This window comes from Alexandromys fortis, unplaced genomic scaffold (genome assembly GCF_014885135.2).
Source record: "Alexandromys fortis isolate MF-2015 unplaced genomic scaffold, M_Fortis_MF-2015_v1.1 scaffold_9, whole genome shotgun sequence".
Taxonomy (NCBI): domain Eukaryota; kingdom Metazoa; phylum Chordata; class Mammalia; order Rodentia; family Cricetidae; genus Alexandromys; species Alexandromys fortis.
In genome coordinates this window covers 3,446,300-3,465,668 of record NW_026067892.1, presented here as the reverse complement: position 1 = coordinate 3,465,668, position 19,369 = coordinate 3,446,300, and the positions used below count along the sequence as shown (strand labels likewise).

Here is a 19,369-nt window from a genome sequence, read left to right as displayed (position 1 = left end):
ACTTTCCACATATGAATTCTAACAAAAACCCAAGGAATCTTATCCCAGGGTAATTTAGATCACCCTTGCACCCCCTCCATTTCACTGTGATTTAGAATTTTATACTGTCTATTAAATTATGTAAATCTAACTGATAACTTGCCCAGAGACAAATGAAAGAGCCATGAAAGGCTCAGAACTGCCCTCTTACCCTTAAGCTACACTGTCATCTTGCAGTATATCTAAACAATGGCCTTACTCAGCTCACCAATTAAGATCCTCAATGGCTTAAAACAGCTGCTGGATCACAACATAATTGCTATTTTGGCACTTTTAACCAAAATAAATATTCCACTGATATAGCCAGCAAGCCCTTCTCATGATCCAACACTATGCATTGTGGTACAGCACCTTAAAACATCAAACATTACATTATGTCATGCTATGTTATAGTATGTTATATTATTTATGTATTTCTTCCTGGTTCCATGGGAACAAATGGCACACACAAATCACTAACATAAGGCTCAGTGTAAACTTCTACAACAGGATAAAAACCCTAAAATGAAAACGATCTTCATTTCACTTGAGATTTTTCTATTTTTCAGAACTAAAAAGTTTATTTAAGGCTGATCTGGAAGGCCCCAACCTCTAGCTAATATATTTAGAGGAACTGATTTATCTCCCCAGTGTAAACAACAAACCTGTCAAAAAAATATGAAATCTGGGGGGTAAGGTATCCATGAGGTCTCAAAGTATCTTTCTCTATTATTTCCTTACTTTCTGAGACAGTGTACCTTACTTAACCAGAACTCAGTGATTTAGCTAGGCAGATATATCTTGCCAGTACGCCCCTGGGATTTGCCCATCTTCGGCATTAGCATTAGACATGCACACTCCCCAACTTTACACTGAGCAATCTCTGCAAACGCCACAAAACTATTTTCAGACACAAAGGGGAATGATGCCCACAGTTGCAGGAAACTGGTAAGGAGGATGAATTGTAGAGAGGAAAAAAAGAAAAAAAAAAAAACAGCAAACTCATAATTTAAAGGGCAGAGCCCCACAGAGATGGAAGCAGCTTGAGTTTGAAGAACAGAGCCCTGAAGACAAGAGAATACATGAAACCAGCATGGGATCATTTTTGCTATTTTGCTGAGTACTGACAGGGCATGTGTTAGAAAAAAGCCTTAAACTTAGAAATGCTTTGAAAGAATGAGAAAGTGCAATGAATGTGAAGTGCTCACAGGAAGAGTGCTGCCGGTTCCCACAACAAAGTTGAAACCTCAGAGTTGAATAACTGGCTCTAAAATGAGAATGGCTTAAGGGCTGCCAAACAAATCTTAAAATCAAGACCAGAAAAAAAATTGTTTCCAAATAATTTTATTACATCCTGCTATAAAATTTTGGAAGCTTTATAGGGATAGACAAATATATAACACCAAACAAAACAATGTTGATATCAAATAAAAAATAAATAAATAAAAGGCCGAGGAGACAACTCAGTGAGTAAAGCCTGAAAACTTTCAGCATAGACTAGGAAGGCAGCCAGGGAGCCAAAGGCAATTCTGATACCTTCTGGGAGAGGGCAAGTCAGTTTAAGAGAGTTGTCAGCCAGGCAGCGGCAGCAATAGCCCAAGGGGGATCTCTGTGAGTTTGAGAACCGCCTGGTCCACAGGATGAGTTCCAGGATAGCCAGGGCTACACAGAGAAACCCTGTATCGAAATTCACCCCTCCAAAAAACATGTTGTCACTGGGAAGTCGCCCAGCACTAAGTGAAGACCACACATGTCATGTCTAGACTTGATGTGACAATGGAGAAAAATAAAGAGAGAACACAACATCAGGTGGATCTGGGAGGAGTCCCAGAAAAGGTACATAAAAGTCAACACCCATTATAAAAAAAAAAAAATTTTTAAACAGTTTATTCCTATTTGTTTTACTTTATAGTTACTGTAACTGGGACTGCTTTTCCATTTCTTTCTTTAACATGTTCATTATTAATATATTTTAATGTCACTAATCAATGAGAATTTTTTCACTGAAACATTATAAAACTAATGTAAATCCTAACAAGATTCTGGCAAAGTCCTTGGTTTTCTCTCTATATAAAAGTATGCTATCAACAAACAGGAATAATTTTGTTTCTTACATCACTATTTAAATATATTTTAATCCCTTCCTCTGTCCAAGTGTTCTACGACTTACAAGCCTCTGTCTCTGTCTTGTTCTAGATCTCAGAGGAAATGTTTCTGCTTTCTTGCATGCAGGACAGTCCTTGCTGTGACTCTGCTCTATTGTGGAGGGGTGGGGGCAGCATCTCTATATCTAATTCACTAAGGATTTTTATCATGAAGGGATGCTAGATGTCACAACTGTCTTTTCTGTCCATTTTGGTGACTGGGTGGTTTTTGTCCTTCGTTGTAGTGATATGAAATGGAACTGATGAAAATCATAATGAAACTGAACAAAATCATAACAATGATTATCCTACGCCACCCCTACATACCTGAGGTAAGACCCTTTGGTCATGAAGCACATGCTTCAGATGGATGCACTGTCAAAGTCAGTTTACTAGTATTTTGCATACATGTTCACCAAGGATGTGAGTCTGAAGTTTTATTGTGTTGTATTCTTTTCTGCTTTAGTATCAAGAGTAATGCTGGTATCAGAGCTTGTACTGGAACTAGCACTGTGTTTAGTTTGTTGGTTAAGTTGAGAATTGGTTTAACTTTTTTTAGTTTGGTAGAATCAACAGCAAATTCACCTGACCCTGGGTTTTTCTTTGATAGGATGATGTTTATTACTAAGACTTGCTATTCGTTACCAGTGTGTTGAAGTCTTTTGCCTTTTTGATACAGTGGTGATAGGTTAGTTGTCTAAGAACCCTTTCTTCTCTTCCAGGCTTCTAAGGTACTGAAGTACAACTATTTGTAAGAGTTCCCATGATCAACTGTTTTCTCTGGTGTAAGTTGAAATGCTTCCCTTCCATCTCTGCTTTTATGGTGAGCATCCTTTGTCTCTCTGATGGTCCAGTTAAAGATCTGTCGATTTTGCTTACCTTTTTTTTAAGTGTATGGGGATTTATATTAGTCTCTACTGCTTTTATTCTAGTTTAATATTTCTTCCTATTAGTTATCCCATTAGCACCCAGAGGTCACACTAATTTTCCCTGTTATCATTTAAAGTCTGGCATGCAGGTTGCTGCTGCAAGTGAAGAAGTATATGTTAAATATAAAAGTACAAACAATGCATTTCAAGTAGGTAACAGAAAAGATACGTGGGGACCAGAGGTATATAGCTCACTGGTACTACACAGACTTAACATATGCAAGGTTCTAGATACTAACCTAAAGATCAAGTTCACAGGCCAATCTGGTGAGGGCCTCTTCCAAAACGACCCTAGCTTGTGTCAACTCACATAAAACTAGCCAGCACAGAGTCTTACTAACCCTAGCTGGCCTGAGATTCACTATGTAGGCCAGACTGACCCTGACCTCAAATCTCCCGGTCTCTGCCTGTCTCCCAAGTGCTGGATTAAAGGTCTGCACCACCACACCCAGCCTTATTTTGATTTTTTTAAAAACTAAAAACTACAGGTGGGGGGGGGGTGTCTGTGCACGTGCGCGTGCACGCACATGAATGCATGCTCTGGCTATCCTGGAACTCACTTTATAAACTAGGCAGGCCACAAACTCACAAAGATCTGCCTGTTTCTGACTCCTGAGTGTTGAGATTAAATGTGTGGGCCACCACTGCCTGGCTAATATAGTTTTATTAATACTTTAATATATTTCATTAAAGTAATCTAATTGGATTCACAGTGAGTGAAATATATAAAGGTCAACATGTGACAAGAGGCCACTACACTGTCACATCCTTTCACAGCTCCAGAGACTGGGACAATGAGAAGATGAAGAAAGGACAGATACTCAGAAAAACTGGGATGGTATGGGCTGGGCTTTCTGAAGAAGAATCCATAGCACCCTGGAAGCTCAGTGTGTTTATTATATACAGTGGAGCAAGAGGCAGGGTTACTGCACTCATCTGAACAAGGGGACAGGTTTAGCTAATCTAGGTAGAAGCAGTCTCTGCAGGGAAGCAGTCTTCAAACCAGAAATATCAGAGGAGAAACCTATGGTGGACATTTTCTTCACATACTGCCAGAGTTCACATTTGGATGCCCCAAGGTAGGCTTTTTGCAATCCCTCTGAATCTCATGGTGGAAGGGAGAGACAGGGTTCGATTTTCCCATGGGTCTGAGACTGTGGGGTCTTGGTATGGCTGACCTTATGTCAAAAATACACATGTATTCAAGACTTCACTCATTAAGGCTTTCTTTATTTAATCACATAAAATGCTCAGTCAGCCATCATTTACACAGATTTTTATGCCTGTTATTTAAAAAAAAAAAAGAAAACTACCTTTTTGCATTTCACATACCAATCCCAGTTCCCACTCCCTCCCTTCCGCTCCTCCCTCATCCCACCCTCCCATCCACTCCTAGGAGAGGGCAAGGCACACTGCCCCTGGGAAAGACCAAGGATACAGATTAACCAGGGAAAAACATTAAAAGATAATTTCTGTTCTAAGTATTATTTACTTATGGAAGTGTTTTTAATTGTTTTCTACTAAGATGGTTTATTCAGTAACTATGTAACACTTCGCTTGTGGACAATAAATTTTTAAAGATTTATTTTTAAATCAAGGAAAAAATAATATTAAGTACAAAACATATTTTTAGTCATTTGTATTGTGGCATGTCTGTCATGTGTCTAAATGTCTAATGTCAAGATAGTAATTTATCTTGAAAACTCTTATCAAAACGATACCCCATATCTGTTAGTAAATCCCCATTCCTGCCATGATCCCCTGGCAAATACCATCTGACCTGATGTGTCTATGAATGGACTAATCTAGGTTCCTTAGACAAGTCATACACTTGTCCTGCTGTGATTGATTCATTTCACTTAGCACCATGCCCTCCAGGTTCACACATTAGGTGGTAGGACACTTTGAAGCCTTCTATGGTGTTCACGCAGCATAAAGACAAACTCTTTGATAATGTTGTAAGGTACAAAGAACTGAGGGATGAAGTGAGTTGACCTGAGAAAAGGAATAAACATAAACTTTTTATGCTCCCCTTGTCATGAGTTCCCCTAGCCATAACCATCAACCCACAAAAACAAGTAGGAAAGGACATTTTAAAAGAACATGTACCTCAGGTAATGGAACACTTGATCTTAAGTTGAAATACACATCTTTAATAAAACTTTGTTATATCTGAGAAGGAATTCTTTAAGGCACTGGTAATGTCGGACATTCAAATCATCTTTTAATTAATGTATGTGATAAAATCCAACTTAAAATGCAAACAACTCTTACCTGAAAAAAACAACCCCAGCACTCTTGAAACAGAAGAGAACCTTGTAGATTTTTTTTCTCGCCCATAGAAATTTCTAACCTGATAGAATCTAAAGATATCTAGTATTATCTTAAGATTTACTAACATTAAAAATGGGGAGGTAAGACCAACTCTATCTTAAAAATAATTCCCACAAGCAAGAAAACCAACCAACTCACTTTTAAAATAATTCTTAGATATACTATAATGATGTCACAAATAGTGCTCTTGATATGCTCTAATATTTGGAAATATTAGCTTTCTTTATATCACTGAATTTTCTAAGACATTCCAAATAATGGATAAATAATGTAGCATCCTTATATTATTCTGCCTTTAAAATTATGTACTGAAAAAAATTAAAATAAGAAATTACTAACAATATGTAATTAACATATTCACATGAGGAGAAAGGAAACATGCTGAATCCATGTTTTTAAAAGATGGACCTAATCGACAACAACAAAGACGACAAAATGGCTGCTTCCAGTGTCACCCCAGCTCACTTCCAACCTTTCACTGAGAAAATGACTAGGAAGAGCACTGGTATTTTACACCTAAAACTTCTTTCTCTCGGAGTGTGTGTAACCACCATTTAAATCTAAGATCAATGGGTTCACAACTCTAGACTTCCTAAAAACAGAAACAGTGCTAGGCAGTCAAGATGAGTACTTAGTGGATAGATAGATAGGCTGAGCAGACAGGAACAACAAGCCTTGACACCTTGGGACTGGTGTCCTATTATGACTACTTACGAAAACAAACATGCCATGAGTCAAAGGCACACCACTGTCACTTTACACAAAGCTGGCAAAATCAGCAACTTCTACAGATGTCAAATACTTTCAAATAAAATCATTTGCACAGGTCATTTAACATTATATTAGCCTATTGCTCAGCTATTTACCAAAACAGAACAGAATTAAGCCTTCACTCAGAAAACTAGTGGGATAATTATCAATAGCTGGTGTTAACATTCAGAAATGAAGTATGGGGCACTTAATAATACTCTGTTACCATCATTCTTCAAAACATTAGTAGATGGGGCTAAAGGGATGGACTATCTTCCAGAGGTTCTGAGTTCAATTCCCAGGACCCACATGGTGGCTCACAACCATCTATAAGTGCAATCCCATGGGATCTGGTGTGCAAATGTACATGCAGACAAGACACTCATATAAAGTAGATAAGTAAAAATAGTTTAAAAAAAAAAATCAGCAGAGCCAGGCGATGGTGGCGCACGCCTTTAATCCCAGCACTCGGGAGGCAGAGGCAGGCGGATCTCTGTGAGTTCCAGACCAGCCTGGTCTACAGGAGCTAGTTCCAGGACAGGAACCAAAAGCTACGGAGAAACCCTGTCTCAAAAATCAAAAAAAAAAAAAAAAAATCAGCAGAACCTGCAAGACTTTCATAGGACACAGCTAGAAATATGATGTCTAGTTTAAGCCCAATTAACTAGCTGCACATTTTTTCTAGAAACCTTATTACAGTCCTATGTACTTTTTAAGTAAACTGCTCCAGAGATGTATTCTTCTTAGTCTTTCCCTACCTGGGCTAACAAACACCAAAATGTGAACAAACTCATTACAAACTCTTTACTCATCTAATTTTTCTCTTGACATTATTATTTCAAAACAACTGATAATTTGATTTTTTACAAAATAATTTCCGTACAAAATAGAGACACATACGCAACATTACTATTTAACTGGGGAGTGCTAAATTCTTGCGTTTATTTGACATATCAGCTAAAAATAACTCTGATTTTAGAGTACATGCAAATACAATACCAAAATATGGTCTTTCTTGAGGGTAAATTGGTAAATTATTAGCCTATGATGGTCTATCCAAAAACATCAGGGCTTTTAAATACTTGATAAAATATGAAACTAAAATTCCAGTATTAAATCATTGACACCTAATATTTGCTACTACCAGCTAAAGATAAAATAGTACCCCACAAATTCTAGGACCTTAATGGTCATAATTTCATCTATCTCTGGAGATACAGTATTATCTAAATAGTTACTAGCTTCATATGCCCCTACCCACCTAAACAGCAGCAAGCAAAGCTCAAAAACTACATCATTCATTGGTTGAATGCTTAGGAATTTAGAGAGTTTTGCTACCATGTCTCAAATGATCACAAAGAGGAAAGGGCAGGTTTGTAATGGCAAAGCTTTAAAATTGACAAGTCACATGAGAAAAGTTACAAAATCACTCAATGGAGGTAAGTCCTTAGACTCTTTTCCCCCAAAGTACTGATCTTTCCAACACGTATTTATGAGTCAGAGCTAAAGTAGTATCTTTTTATTCCCAAATGAGTGTCAGTCCCACTCATGGGTACCATGTTTTATTTAAAATATATTCTTTTTCAGTAACCACTTTGTTCTAATTGGCAAGGCAAAGCCAGGTCTCTAAAGCACACAGCTCGTTACATTCAGTTTGGATTACAAAAGCACCAAGATGAAACAAACTGCATCGAAATGTACAAATTAACAGCTCAGGAGTACGGGACAGGGTGGTGGAATTAGACTGTAATTTGGAACAAACTCCACAGGGAGGCTGGGAACAAATCACTAGTGTCCTTATAAACCATACAAGGTTTCCAAATGAGCATATACACAGCCAGAGGACGGCTTTCCATAACTTAACCAAGCTGCTAAATATGGATATGAGGAAACCAATTTCTTTAACACTATTATGCACATGTGTATGAGAACAGGAATACCAACGAGGCAGTTTAACATCAAAACCTACTGTCACGCTGTCTAAACATGAAACTCATCTTTGCCTTCCCACTGACAACGCACCAACAAGCCCACAATTAAATCACATTTTCAAACACTTTTTAAAAATCTTTTGAGAAGCTAAACACGGAAGACTAAATTAGGAATAAAGCTTTGCTATGCAGTACAGAGATGAAGGTTAACGAGCTAAAAGTTACACAAAAAGGCACAAGAAAGATGTTAAGAAATGAAATCTCACCACAGAAATAGAAAATGCTTTAGACAAAAACATTTCCACATCTCTCTCCTTCCCACCCCCCAACACCCTTCCCGAATTAACTAATCTGTGAAGCTTCCAGCACCCTTCCTGATTTTCCCTGGAGATCTAGAGACAAATTATAACTGAACTCACAGGAAGAAGCATAGGAAAAGCAGAAACGACATGCTAATGGACTGACATGGCTATAACCTGTTATTCAGTTCTCTCGAAATCCACTTCACCACAGCTTTTACAATTCCATCTAATCTGTCGCGAGCATGCCTAGTCACTGTGTACTATGGAGATGAGGACTGGAATTCAAATACCTAGAAAACCAACCTTCACTCTAAAATCTATTTGATCTTGGAGGCGTGAGCTGCAGTTTCTTGTTCTGTAAAATGGAGCTATGAAACAAGTAACACTGGGCTTCATAAGACAAAAGAGCTGCAGCAATCTCAGTCACCAGGACAATTACTTCAGACTTTAAACCCTTCTGAAAGCAGAACTGTACCTACGCATACTCTTCATTAATCTTTTTGTCACAAATAGTTATTCTTGTTCATATCCAAGTACCCTCCTTCTTAGAATGTTTGATCATGTACTGTTTTTAATTTTCTCTACACAGAAGTCCTCTATTTCTATCAAACCCAAAGTCTTAAGGGTCTTTTTCTTTCTTGTATCTAACAGTCAGTGTAAGAGTAACCAAAAAAAGTTAAAGCCTACCTTTTGATATGAGTTCAAACTGTTAACAGACAGATCTACTTTAGACTCCAGGAGTCAACAAACACTGTGGACTTCCGATATAAAATCTTACAGTAGTAAAAATCAAATTTTAGTTATACTTTAGTAGCTTAAAGATAATGTCTTTTTTTTTAAAACTTGATATCCCTTCTTCAGCTAAAAGATTAATTTCAAAAGAGTTATAACCAGGAAAAGTATCCAAAACTCCACAAAGTTAACTAGATCAAGAAATGCTTTGAGTACCAATAGTTATGTGGCATCAAAGCTACAGAAGTACACAAAGAAATAAAAATCCCATGGTACTCAATACCACTCTGAGCCTATCACTAATTATTTCCCACTTTCCCATCAGATAAGAGGAATCCCAAGTACACACAGTACAGGAGACATAGCAGATCTGTCAGGCTGCTCTTCATGACTATTACATAAGAGGCTAACCATCTCCAAATCAAGTAGTTCTCAGATCTGAGAGGTCTCTGAATTTCTCTGATAAAGAAGTGTAATCTGGAGCACAAGTCCCCCTATACACCTATTTGTTTTAAAAGTAGTTACATATTCTTAAAGTGGACTAAGTGATACAATGCTCCCACCTCTGTCTCCAAAATATATCTATCTACAATTTGTGAATAGGAACCCATTTAAAAAAAAAAAAAAAAGAGGGGGTCTTTATAGAGGTAATTAGTTAAAGATTCCTCAATAAAAATAATCCTGAATAAGGAACAGCTCTAATTCCAACGTCACTTGTCCTTAGGAGACAGAAAACAGACAGCAGACAGAAAGTCCACAATAGAATGACTAAAAGTCAAGGAACATCATACTACAGGCAAAACACGGGATGATCTGCTTCTGCAGTTCTAGAAAGAACCACCCTACTGAAACCTTGAGTTAGGCTTCAGTCTCCAGGACTAAGAAACACTGTTGTATAAAGCAAATGAGGGCCAATTATTATGGAAACACTGTAACAGTAAAACAGTTAAAATGGCACATATTATAAAAGGCAACAGTAAGAGCTCAAACAGAATAAACACTGTGCAGCATCTGGCCATGGAAAGGCTGCTGCCTACCAGGTGTGAGGTCCAGGTCTAAGCCCAGAACCATAAGAAAAACATCTCAGGAAAGCCCATGCCATATAAGCATGAAACCCTGAGCACTCGTGTGTATTAAAAAATAAACATAAATAAATAATAATAAAAAGCCAGGCACAGGGGCACAAACTTGTACTCCTAGCATAGTGGAGACAAAGACAGAAGGATCCCTGAATTGGCAAATTCCAGGTCCCAGTAAGAGACCCTCTGTCAAAAACCAAGCTAGATGACTCCTAGGAACAACACCCAAAACTGACCATAGACTTCTACACATATTACTAGCACACAGAGAGAAAAGAAAATGGATGAGACTAATTTTTAAGAGTGAAATCTCATTATCACTTTAAGATTTAAAGGCAGATCTCTGTGAGTTAGAGGTTAGCCTGGTCTATAGAGCAAGTTCCAGGATAGTCAAGAATATACAGAGAAACCTTATGGGAGGGGGGGGGGAGGTTAAGCTGCATTTTAAATTGGTCAGCTAACAATCAGTAATTCATTAATACTTATTTTTAGTAGAAGTATTTCATAAAAATTAAACTGCTTTCACTGCGAATAATCATCTCTCCCTTATTTACTCAGTTTTAGGTCAAATAAGAAAGAACATGTCTTAAATTATTCTTAAATAGGAAATAGGTCTAAATTATTGTTATTAGTTATCTGTGATAATTTCCCTTACAGACAAATGTGTTTGAACACTTGGTCTCTCATTGATAGCTTTGTTTTGAGACATTGTGGAACCTTTAAGATGCTGGGTCTAGATCAGCAGTTCAGCCTTTTTAATAAAACAACCCTTTCACAGAGGTGGCCTAGGACCACTGGAAAACGCAGATATTTACATTATGATTCACAACAGTGGCAAAATGCCAATCATGAAGTTATAACAAAAATAATTTTATGGCTGAATTAAAGGGTCTCAGAATTAGGAAGGTTGAGAACCACTGGTCTCAATGGAGGAAGTGGGTTGCGGGGGTGGACCTGAAGACAGACGCAAACAGTTTCATACTCTTATTGCCACAGTGGCACAGCTACCACACTATGCCCTGTCACAGGCTTTTGACTCTCACACTATGAGCAAAAATACATACTCATAATTAAAAACAAAATAAACCCCTACTTTAAGTTGTCTCTGTCAGCTATTCTGTCATATCAACAAGAAACCTAGTAATAGTTACACATTCTGCTTAAAAGAAACTGCTACTATGATTTTTCAGAGTATTGTTCTCTTGGCATATTATTTTATGAGTGCATGTCTCTGCATCACATACATACACAGTGCCCTTAGCGGCCAGAGGACATCAAATTCCTGGAACTAGAATTAGACCGTTCTGAGCCACCAGGTATATGCTGGGAATCAAATGCATGACTCTCCTAGAGCAGGCAGAACTCAAGTACTGAGCAATCTCTCCAGTCCCATATGCTTGCTTCTATTTAAAACAAAACAAAACACACTTTAAAAAGAAATGTTTTGGTATCTTTTAAACTAGGTTACCAGTACTTAGGGGCTATTCTTTAAGTGATTTCTATCTTTTAAATGTATTGCTCACCCATTTTGTTTGTTCTGCTTTGTTTTGTTTTGAGAGAGATTTTTCTGTGTAGTTCTGACTATCCTGAAACTTGCTACATGGATCAGACAGGCTAACTCATAGATAACTGCATGCTGGGATGATGGGCATTCACCACTACAGCTGGCTTTAATGAGCATTTAAAGGAGCTGTGGCCACAGCAGTCTTCATGCTGTCTCGTATGCGTCTCATGGCAAGAATATATCCCTATGCTGTTCTGTCTGCATAACCAAACAATACACAGATGCATTTTTAAAGTTCAATGGTGTTTTTTTTCTTCTTAAAGAACTCAAGTGCTGTGTGAGCAGGCAGAAGCAAGTAACAGAAGAGGGAAGAACCTGACAAATGTGAAAGCATTATTTTTCTTGAAAGCAGAGTTTCATGGACTCAAACTCAGCAGGCAGTCAAGAATGACCTCAAACTTCTGGATCTCCTGCCTCCATACCTCAGTGCTAGCATGTAACACCATGTCCAGTTTACCTGGTTTATTAAGGATTGAGCCCAGGGCTTCATGCACACTAAACAAGCTCTACCAACTGAACCGCACCCGAGCCCTCTCCCAAAATGCTTTTTAAAACCTGTATAAAAAGGATGGACACAAAAGCAGCAACAAATAACTATAACCAAAGAAAGTAAAACTTTAACAAATCTAAAGAAACATGAAGGCCACAAACTGACTCTGTTGATGATTTTGTTTGATTGATTTTGGTTCTTCAAGACAGGGTTTTTTTGTAACTTCGGGGCCTGTCCTGGCAATCACTACATAGACGAGGCTGGCCTCGAACTCACAGAGATCCATCTACCTCTGCCTCCCAAGTGCTGGGATTAATGGCATGTACCACCACCATCCAGTTGATCATTTTTTTAAAAAAAACATTATATTCATCCAGGGACATGAGAGAGTTCTTCCTAAGTATTTGGTGTGAACTGCCTTATTCAAAGGTATCTGGCCTTCCCAAGGGAAGATCTCTACAAACTTCAATAGAGATCACCCTGTGGATAGAGCCACAATCTACTGCAAACTGTACCTATGTTCATCTGTCCTACTAAAGTTCTCATCATTGAAGAAATATTTCTTTGTATCTGTAATTACAGCTATCAACAGAATACAGCCCTCCACAGAACCTGGCATAATGTGATTAAAATTGGATGAAGCTCAATTTTACCAACTAAGCTTTTCTTTTAAAAACCTGAAGTGACAAACTGCTAACTCTGAACAGATGCAAATTGGTAGTTTTCCTACTCCAACAACGGGCCAACATTCCCACCTATCCTCTAGTTTAGGCACAAATGTCAAGGTTTAATGAAGATTACAGAATGGTTGTTTCTTCCCTCTGCCTATGTAACTATACTATAACAGACACGCTCCAATATAAAAAGAGTTAAACATTAACAGCCTTCTTAGTAAAAAGCTTGCATCTTTAGAATTACAACCATACACAACCACCCACCATCAAGTCTGCCTCTTCAAACCTAATAACTCCCAAAATATGCACTGTTCTAGTTAACACTCACAAGCATGTCCTAAACACTCTCAGAGCATTAACTAAAAAGGACTTAGAATTATAAATTGTTCCATGTCATTTGAGATGTATGTGTATCTCCTCCTACAACTTGGGAATGTCTTTCTCAAGAACTTGAAAGCATGTTTTTAAAATGTAATTACCAAATCTATCATCTCTCAGACTACTTTGCTCATCACCAGTCCATTTCTTCTGTCTCTATAGCGCCTCTGCTTTGTCACCTGTGCCCAGCTCTTGAACTTTCCCTTGAAAGGTCCCTGCAACCACTATGTACTATGTACTTGAGTTCAGTTTATGCTATATCCTGCTGTCTGCTCCTATGGAGTTATCACTAAAATCTGTCCATAACATCCTATGTAGTACCCAAGCTTTGCTTGCCTTTGACAAATTAAAAAGAAACTAAACACATCTCATCAGTAAAGAGTAAACTGAATTATAGAAGATGACTGGCTATAAACTTCTCTTTGAGAAACTAAATTGGGGATTTTAAGTTCAGGAAGGAGTCACAGTTCAAGAACGCAATCAGTATGTGAGGATTATAAAGCCCTTGGCAAGTCCCAGTCCTGTGTTTTACAAATGATGGATCTAAAGTCCAAAAAGATGAAGTGACTTACCCAAGATGATTTCAAGGAGGAATCTGATTAGAAGGGGCTAACTCAGCATGACTCGCTTCCTGACTCCAACATGAAAATATTCTTCCTGTGGTATTCTCATTGGTAAAGCAACATTTACTATTAATCATTTAAGTCAAGATCAGAGATTAATATACAGGACCCTACTAAACCAGACACATTTTTAAAATTCCTCTGTACCCCAACAAACTGACCAAACTGCATTTGATGCAAGTACACATGAAATTCTATTGCACTCAGAGAGGCCAGTTCAGCAATCTTAACCAATATATGAAGTGCCCAGTGAAGAGAAGCTGCTTTCACACATAAAGAAAACAAAGCCCCATGCAAAATCCATAGAAGGGCCATATAATTTAGATAATCTTAAAATAACCAAAAGGGAAAAAATAAATTGTTGGGGGAAAAAACAAAACACAAAAAAAAAAAAAAAACACCCAAACCCTTTTCTGCACTTACCAGCAAAGCATTTGGAACAGAGATTCATAGTCTTGCTGGACCTGGGGCAAAAAAAAAAAAAAAAAAGAAAGGAAGAAAGAAAAGAAAGAAAGAAGAGCTAAAAATTCCATATCACTCTAATCAAATCAAAAAATTAAATGCAGGCAAAGACTTTACTGGCCAGACAGCTGCTCTAATAAGCTAATTAACACAAGTCTGGCCAGCTATCTATCCCATCCCCAACAAAACAAAAGCAAACAAAACCAAAGTAAAATGCATGGGTTTTTATTTTTACCTTTGCATGTGCCAATGCTTTATTTTATTTGCTGTAATTAACAGCGGGGGCAGCCATACGTTTAGGAGTACTGCAGTAGCCCTGGAATCAGTTTATCTCAGAGCTCACCGCAGTCCCCTCTGTGAAGAGCAGACATGCCCATAGAGGAGTTTTAAGTTTTCCTCCAGAATCACAGGCATCTGCTTTCCCATCACTACAACTTTTATTCCCTCTTCAATCTTCTCATTCAGATCCTGGTCACACGATGACCTTGTTGTTTAAAATTTTTCCTTCAGCTGTTCCCAATCAAATCATTTTCTCGGGTCCTTTCATTTGTTAATAATAGCTATAATTCACTGAATACCACCTTGGATGGGCATTTAACATACATTATCTTATTAATCACCCCAGACTCCCTAAGACAGGCATTACCATATTGCTTTGCTTTACTTTTTAAAAAATTTCACATTCATGTCTATATAACCAGACAACAATGCCACAACTGGCTACAAGTAATGAATATTAAGGAAATGTTCCCCATCTCCTCCAAGATAGTCTTAAAATGAGGGGATCTTAAAAATCACAACATATCCTCTTATCCCCATTTGACCAGCCAGCAACTTTCCCGAGATTTACATTTGGAGACTGCAGATGCTTACTTATCTGACCTACTCTCTGAGTTAACTCTAAGACCATCGTGTCAACCACCTTTTAACAACACAGCACCTGGTAGCACACAGCCAGCCAGGGACTAAATAATCAATTTATATGCCAGATGCTACTCCCTGATGCTTACCTGAGCCATCCCGCTCCAAGCAAACTCATTCTTAGAATTTAGGATTTCCAAAGACCTCCAAGATTACTCTACATTGGGCAAGTTGGCCTATTTGTAGCTTTATTCCTAAGCAACTTTCCTCTCAACACTAAGCCTTTAGCCAGAGTTGCCCTGAAAAATAAAATAAGCCAATTTTCTTCTGTCCTTTTTACTATATTTTACAATTTAAGCCTCAGACCTGGCACATACCAATCATCCCACCAAATGGGAAAAAGGAGGTTGATGCCAGAGGAGCCACACAGTAAAATCAAGGGCAGCCTGGGCTACATGGCAAGACCTTGTCTCCTAAGATCAACAACCACAATTTTAAAGTGAGGGAGGGTTGAGGGGAGCCAAAGATTACAGAACAGTAAATACATGATTCACATTTAACTCCAATATCTGCTCTTTTCACCATGAGAAACAAAGGTGTCTGCTTGTCACAAAAGCTGAAGGATGCACACCAATACCAGCCTTACCAACAAGTAAGAAAAATATTCAGGGAGGAGGAGACAAAAATGCATTTTTTTTCTTCAGTCTTCCTGATCTCTTTTCAGATAGTTTATTCAAAGTGCCAAATCATAGTTCTCAAAACCCAAGAGTCTGCTGACCCCACTTACCCACCTCTATAAACAGCAACACTTCTTCCCAACTCCTCAAATCACAATCTCATGTGAAGCTTTTACTCTCTTCTTTTCTGCTGTTTTTTGGATAACACTCAGCAAGGCCCACAGCTCCACTCGCAACTGCACTTGTTACAAACCTGTCCCACCAATGCTCCGGCATGCTTCTCTCTCCTCTCTCCTCTCTCTCTCTCTCTCTCTCTCTCTCTCTCCCTCCCTCCCTCCCTCCCTCCTTCTCTCCCTCTCTCCCTCCCTCCCTCCTTCCTTCCAATAACTGAATTTCCGGTCATTAAACTTGGGTAGTCAAGATTGGCAGCAAGAACCTTTATCAGCTAAGCCATCTTGTTGGCTCTCATTTGGTATTTAACAGGCAACCAAAACATGTAAGCAATATTAAGAGATGAATCCTTCCTAGATACGTGAACCATGAAAACCTAAGTAGAATTTTTAATGTATTTTGTGGTGTGTGGTGACAATTATCTAAAATTCCTGTGGCTGTCAAGTTCCCACACATCTGGAGCTCTAGGGACAATGCCACCCTACTCAGGAGTCAACTGGGAAAAAGACACTATAAAAGGTTTCTTTGAAACAAGATAGGGATTTAAAGTCAGGTTAACACTGTTACTGCTTTGATAAAATTATGTTTAATGTTCTTCACTGGTTGTCCAAATACATAGCTCTTTATACAAAATTGGGGAAGGGACAAACATGTAATCAAAAACTAAAGACAGGTTATAATTCTACCTCATATGTCATCCTAGTATTATATGACATGCTTACTTGGATTTTTATGGGTAGACATGTATAACTCAGAATTTATTGCATTTAACAGTAAGTAGTGTGTAGTATGCTCAAACCATACACTTTCAAATATAACAAGTATTTCATAGAGAAATCCATCAAAATTCATGCTTTCATTTTACATGTATACTTACTATTTCTGCCATTTCTCTTGCTGCTCTATAATGCGGCTTTAGGCTAGACAATGTTGTAGCCACTATTAATCCACTGCATGTTCACACTATACTTAGCTGCACTCTTAGTCTTGTATGCATTACCTTTTTCCCAGCTATTTTTCTATTATAAATATTGCCACAATGAACATTTTTAATCTCTGGTAATGAACCTGTGTCTGAATAATTTTTCTTTGAAACTGTTTCTGAAAGTTTACTAGATGATAAAGTGTGAATTTCATACATGCTGTGAAGCTGCTTTCTGAATAAATTTTATAAACTTCTTTCAAATAATTCTCACCAACACCGAGTATTTTTATTTTGAAATTTTTGCTTTATAAAAAATTATCTTGTTTAATGATGTGTTTTCCTCCTCCCCAATTTTGTATAAAGGACAATTTTAGCTTATTACTATGACATCAATATTTGAGGATATTAATTTGGGGGTCATCAATTTTTCAACAAAGAAAAAAATCTCAAAATGGAGGTAAAACTGCTCTTTGGTTCTCCCAATCTCCAGTCCAGCTCGAGCCATCATCTCCACCAATACCAAAGTGGGAAACGTGCTGTCATGATCCAGAGAAAGCCAAGCAGGTAAAGGAGTTGGACTATTGGTCATCTGAACTCTGAAATTATAGAATAGGGCTTTTTTTGATGTTCATGTTATATACATGGGAAAGGGGGTGCACACACATGCATCTGTGTGTTTATATGTGCATGTGGATGTACCATGTATTCCCATGTACATGTGGGTGCACATGCATGGGTGTCTACCTTCCTCAACCACTCTCCCTGTATTTTATATAGGTAGCAGGGTCTATCACTGAGCCTGGTGCTTGCTAATTCAGTTACTCTACCTAGTCTTGCCCCAAAGATTTCCTTGTCTCTGCCTCCTGAAAGCTAGGAAGGATTTCAGGCAAGCTGCCCAGATTTTACATGGTTTTTGGGGATCTAAACTCCAGTCTACAAGCTTGCATGGCTAGCACTGAGTCATCTCCCAGGTGAAAGTTTTAAGAGAGCTTTTTCAACAGGCAAATTGCTTACACTGTAGAAGCATGAGGGCCTGAGTTTCACCCATAGCATCCACAGAAAAACAGAGGTCAGCACTGAGGTTGGAAGGGCAAAGGCCTCCAGGGACTCTAGCTTAATCAACGAGCTCTAAGTTCAGTAAGAGAACTTATCTCAAAACATAAGGTGGAAGGTACTGTTGCTCTCCGAGAGGACCTGAATTCAGTTCCTAGGACCCAAGTCCAGGATATCCAACAACATCTTCTGACCACAGGTACCAAAACATATACGAGGGACAAACATACACGCAGGCAAAACACTCATACACATAAAAATAAATAAGTATAGGGGCTAGAGTGATGGCTCAGAGGTTAAGAGCACTTGCTACTCTTTCAAAGGTTCTGAGCTCAATTCCCAGCAACTACCTGGTGGCTAACAACCATCTATAGTAAGATCTGGTGCCCTCTTCTGGCATGCAGGAGAAAACACTGTATACATAATAAATTCTTTTTAAAAATGAGGCAGCGAACGGGAGAAGAAGACATGAAGTTTTCATCTTTAGTTCTATACATTCATGAACAAGTGTGAACACCCTGAATACAGAACAACCAACAGCTTTGGTCTTAGAGCTTGAAGAGGTGGATACAGCAACATCCACTCAAACATACCAAGCTGACTGGATGCAGTGGAACCAAAGAGCAGTTGCAAGAGAGGATCCTGTAATGGTTGGTGACCATCTAACAGTGAAGAAAACTTTTATTGGTGGTAGTAAAAGAAAACAGAGAAAGAATTTGAGAGACTACTTTGAAAAGAATGTCAAGACTAAAAGACACAAAAAAAAAAAGGTCTATTTTCACAATATCTGATGATCATGATTCAGTTGACAAGGTTTTGTTTAAAAATATCACACTATGGACTGGAATTGAACGAGCATGTGATCAAATCGGACTCTCTGATTGTGGCTGACAATGAGGGCGGACTGAGAAGCCAACAATAATGACACCGGATTTTGATTCTACTGCATGTACTGGCTTTTTGGGAGCCTAGTATGTTTGGATGCACACCTCCCTAGACCTGGAAGGGGGAGGGCCTTGGACTTCCCACAGGGCAGAGCACCCGACTTCTCTTAGGACTGGAGAGCAGGGAAGGGGGAGTGAGGGGGGTGAGAGGGAAATGGGAGGATGGGAGGAGGTGGAAATTTTTAATAAATAAATAAATAAATAAATAAATAAATAAATAAATAGATCGCACTGATTCTGGTGCTTGTTTTTCAAGGCCTGCAGGGTTCCTCTGTGTAGCCCTGACTGTCCTGGAACTCACTCTGTAGACCTGGCTGGCCTTGATTCA

The 19,369-nt window shown here is 38.4% G+C and overlaps 1 protein-coding gene across 1 annotated transcript in view; it reads right to left on the bottom strand.

The window, feature by feature from the left end:
- The window catches only part of Zfand3 (zinc finger AN1-type containing 3), a 201,406-nt gene that overhangs the window by 132,627 nt on the left and 49,410 nt on the right, over window positions 1-19,369 (bottom strand). The window contains exon 2 of the mRNA XM_050138618.1: window positions 14,372-14,412. Within this exon, the coding sequence (XP_049994575.1) occupies window positions 14,372-14,412 (41 nt within the window). The remainder of the gene's footprint in view (window positions 1-14,371; window positions 14,413-19,369) is intronic.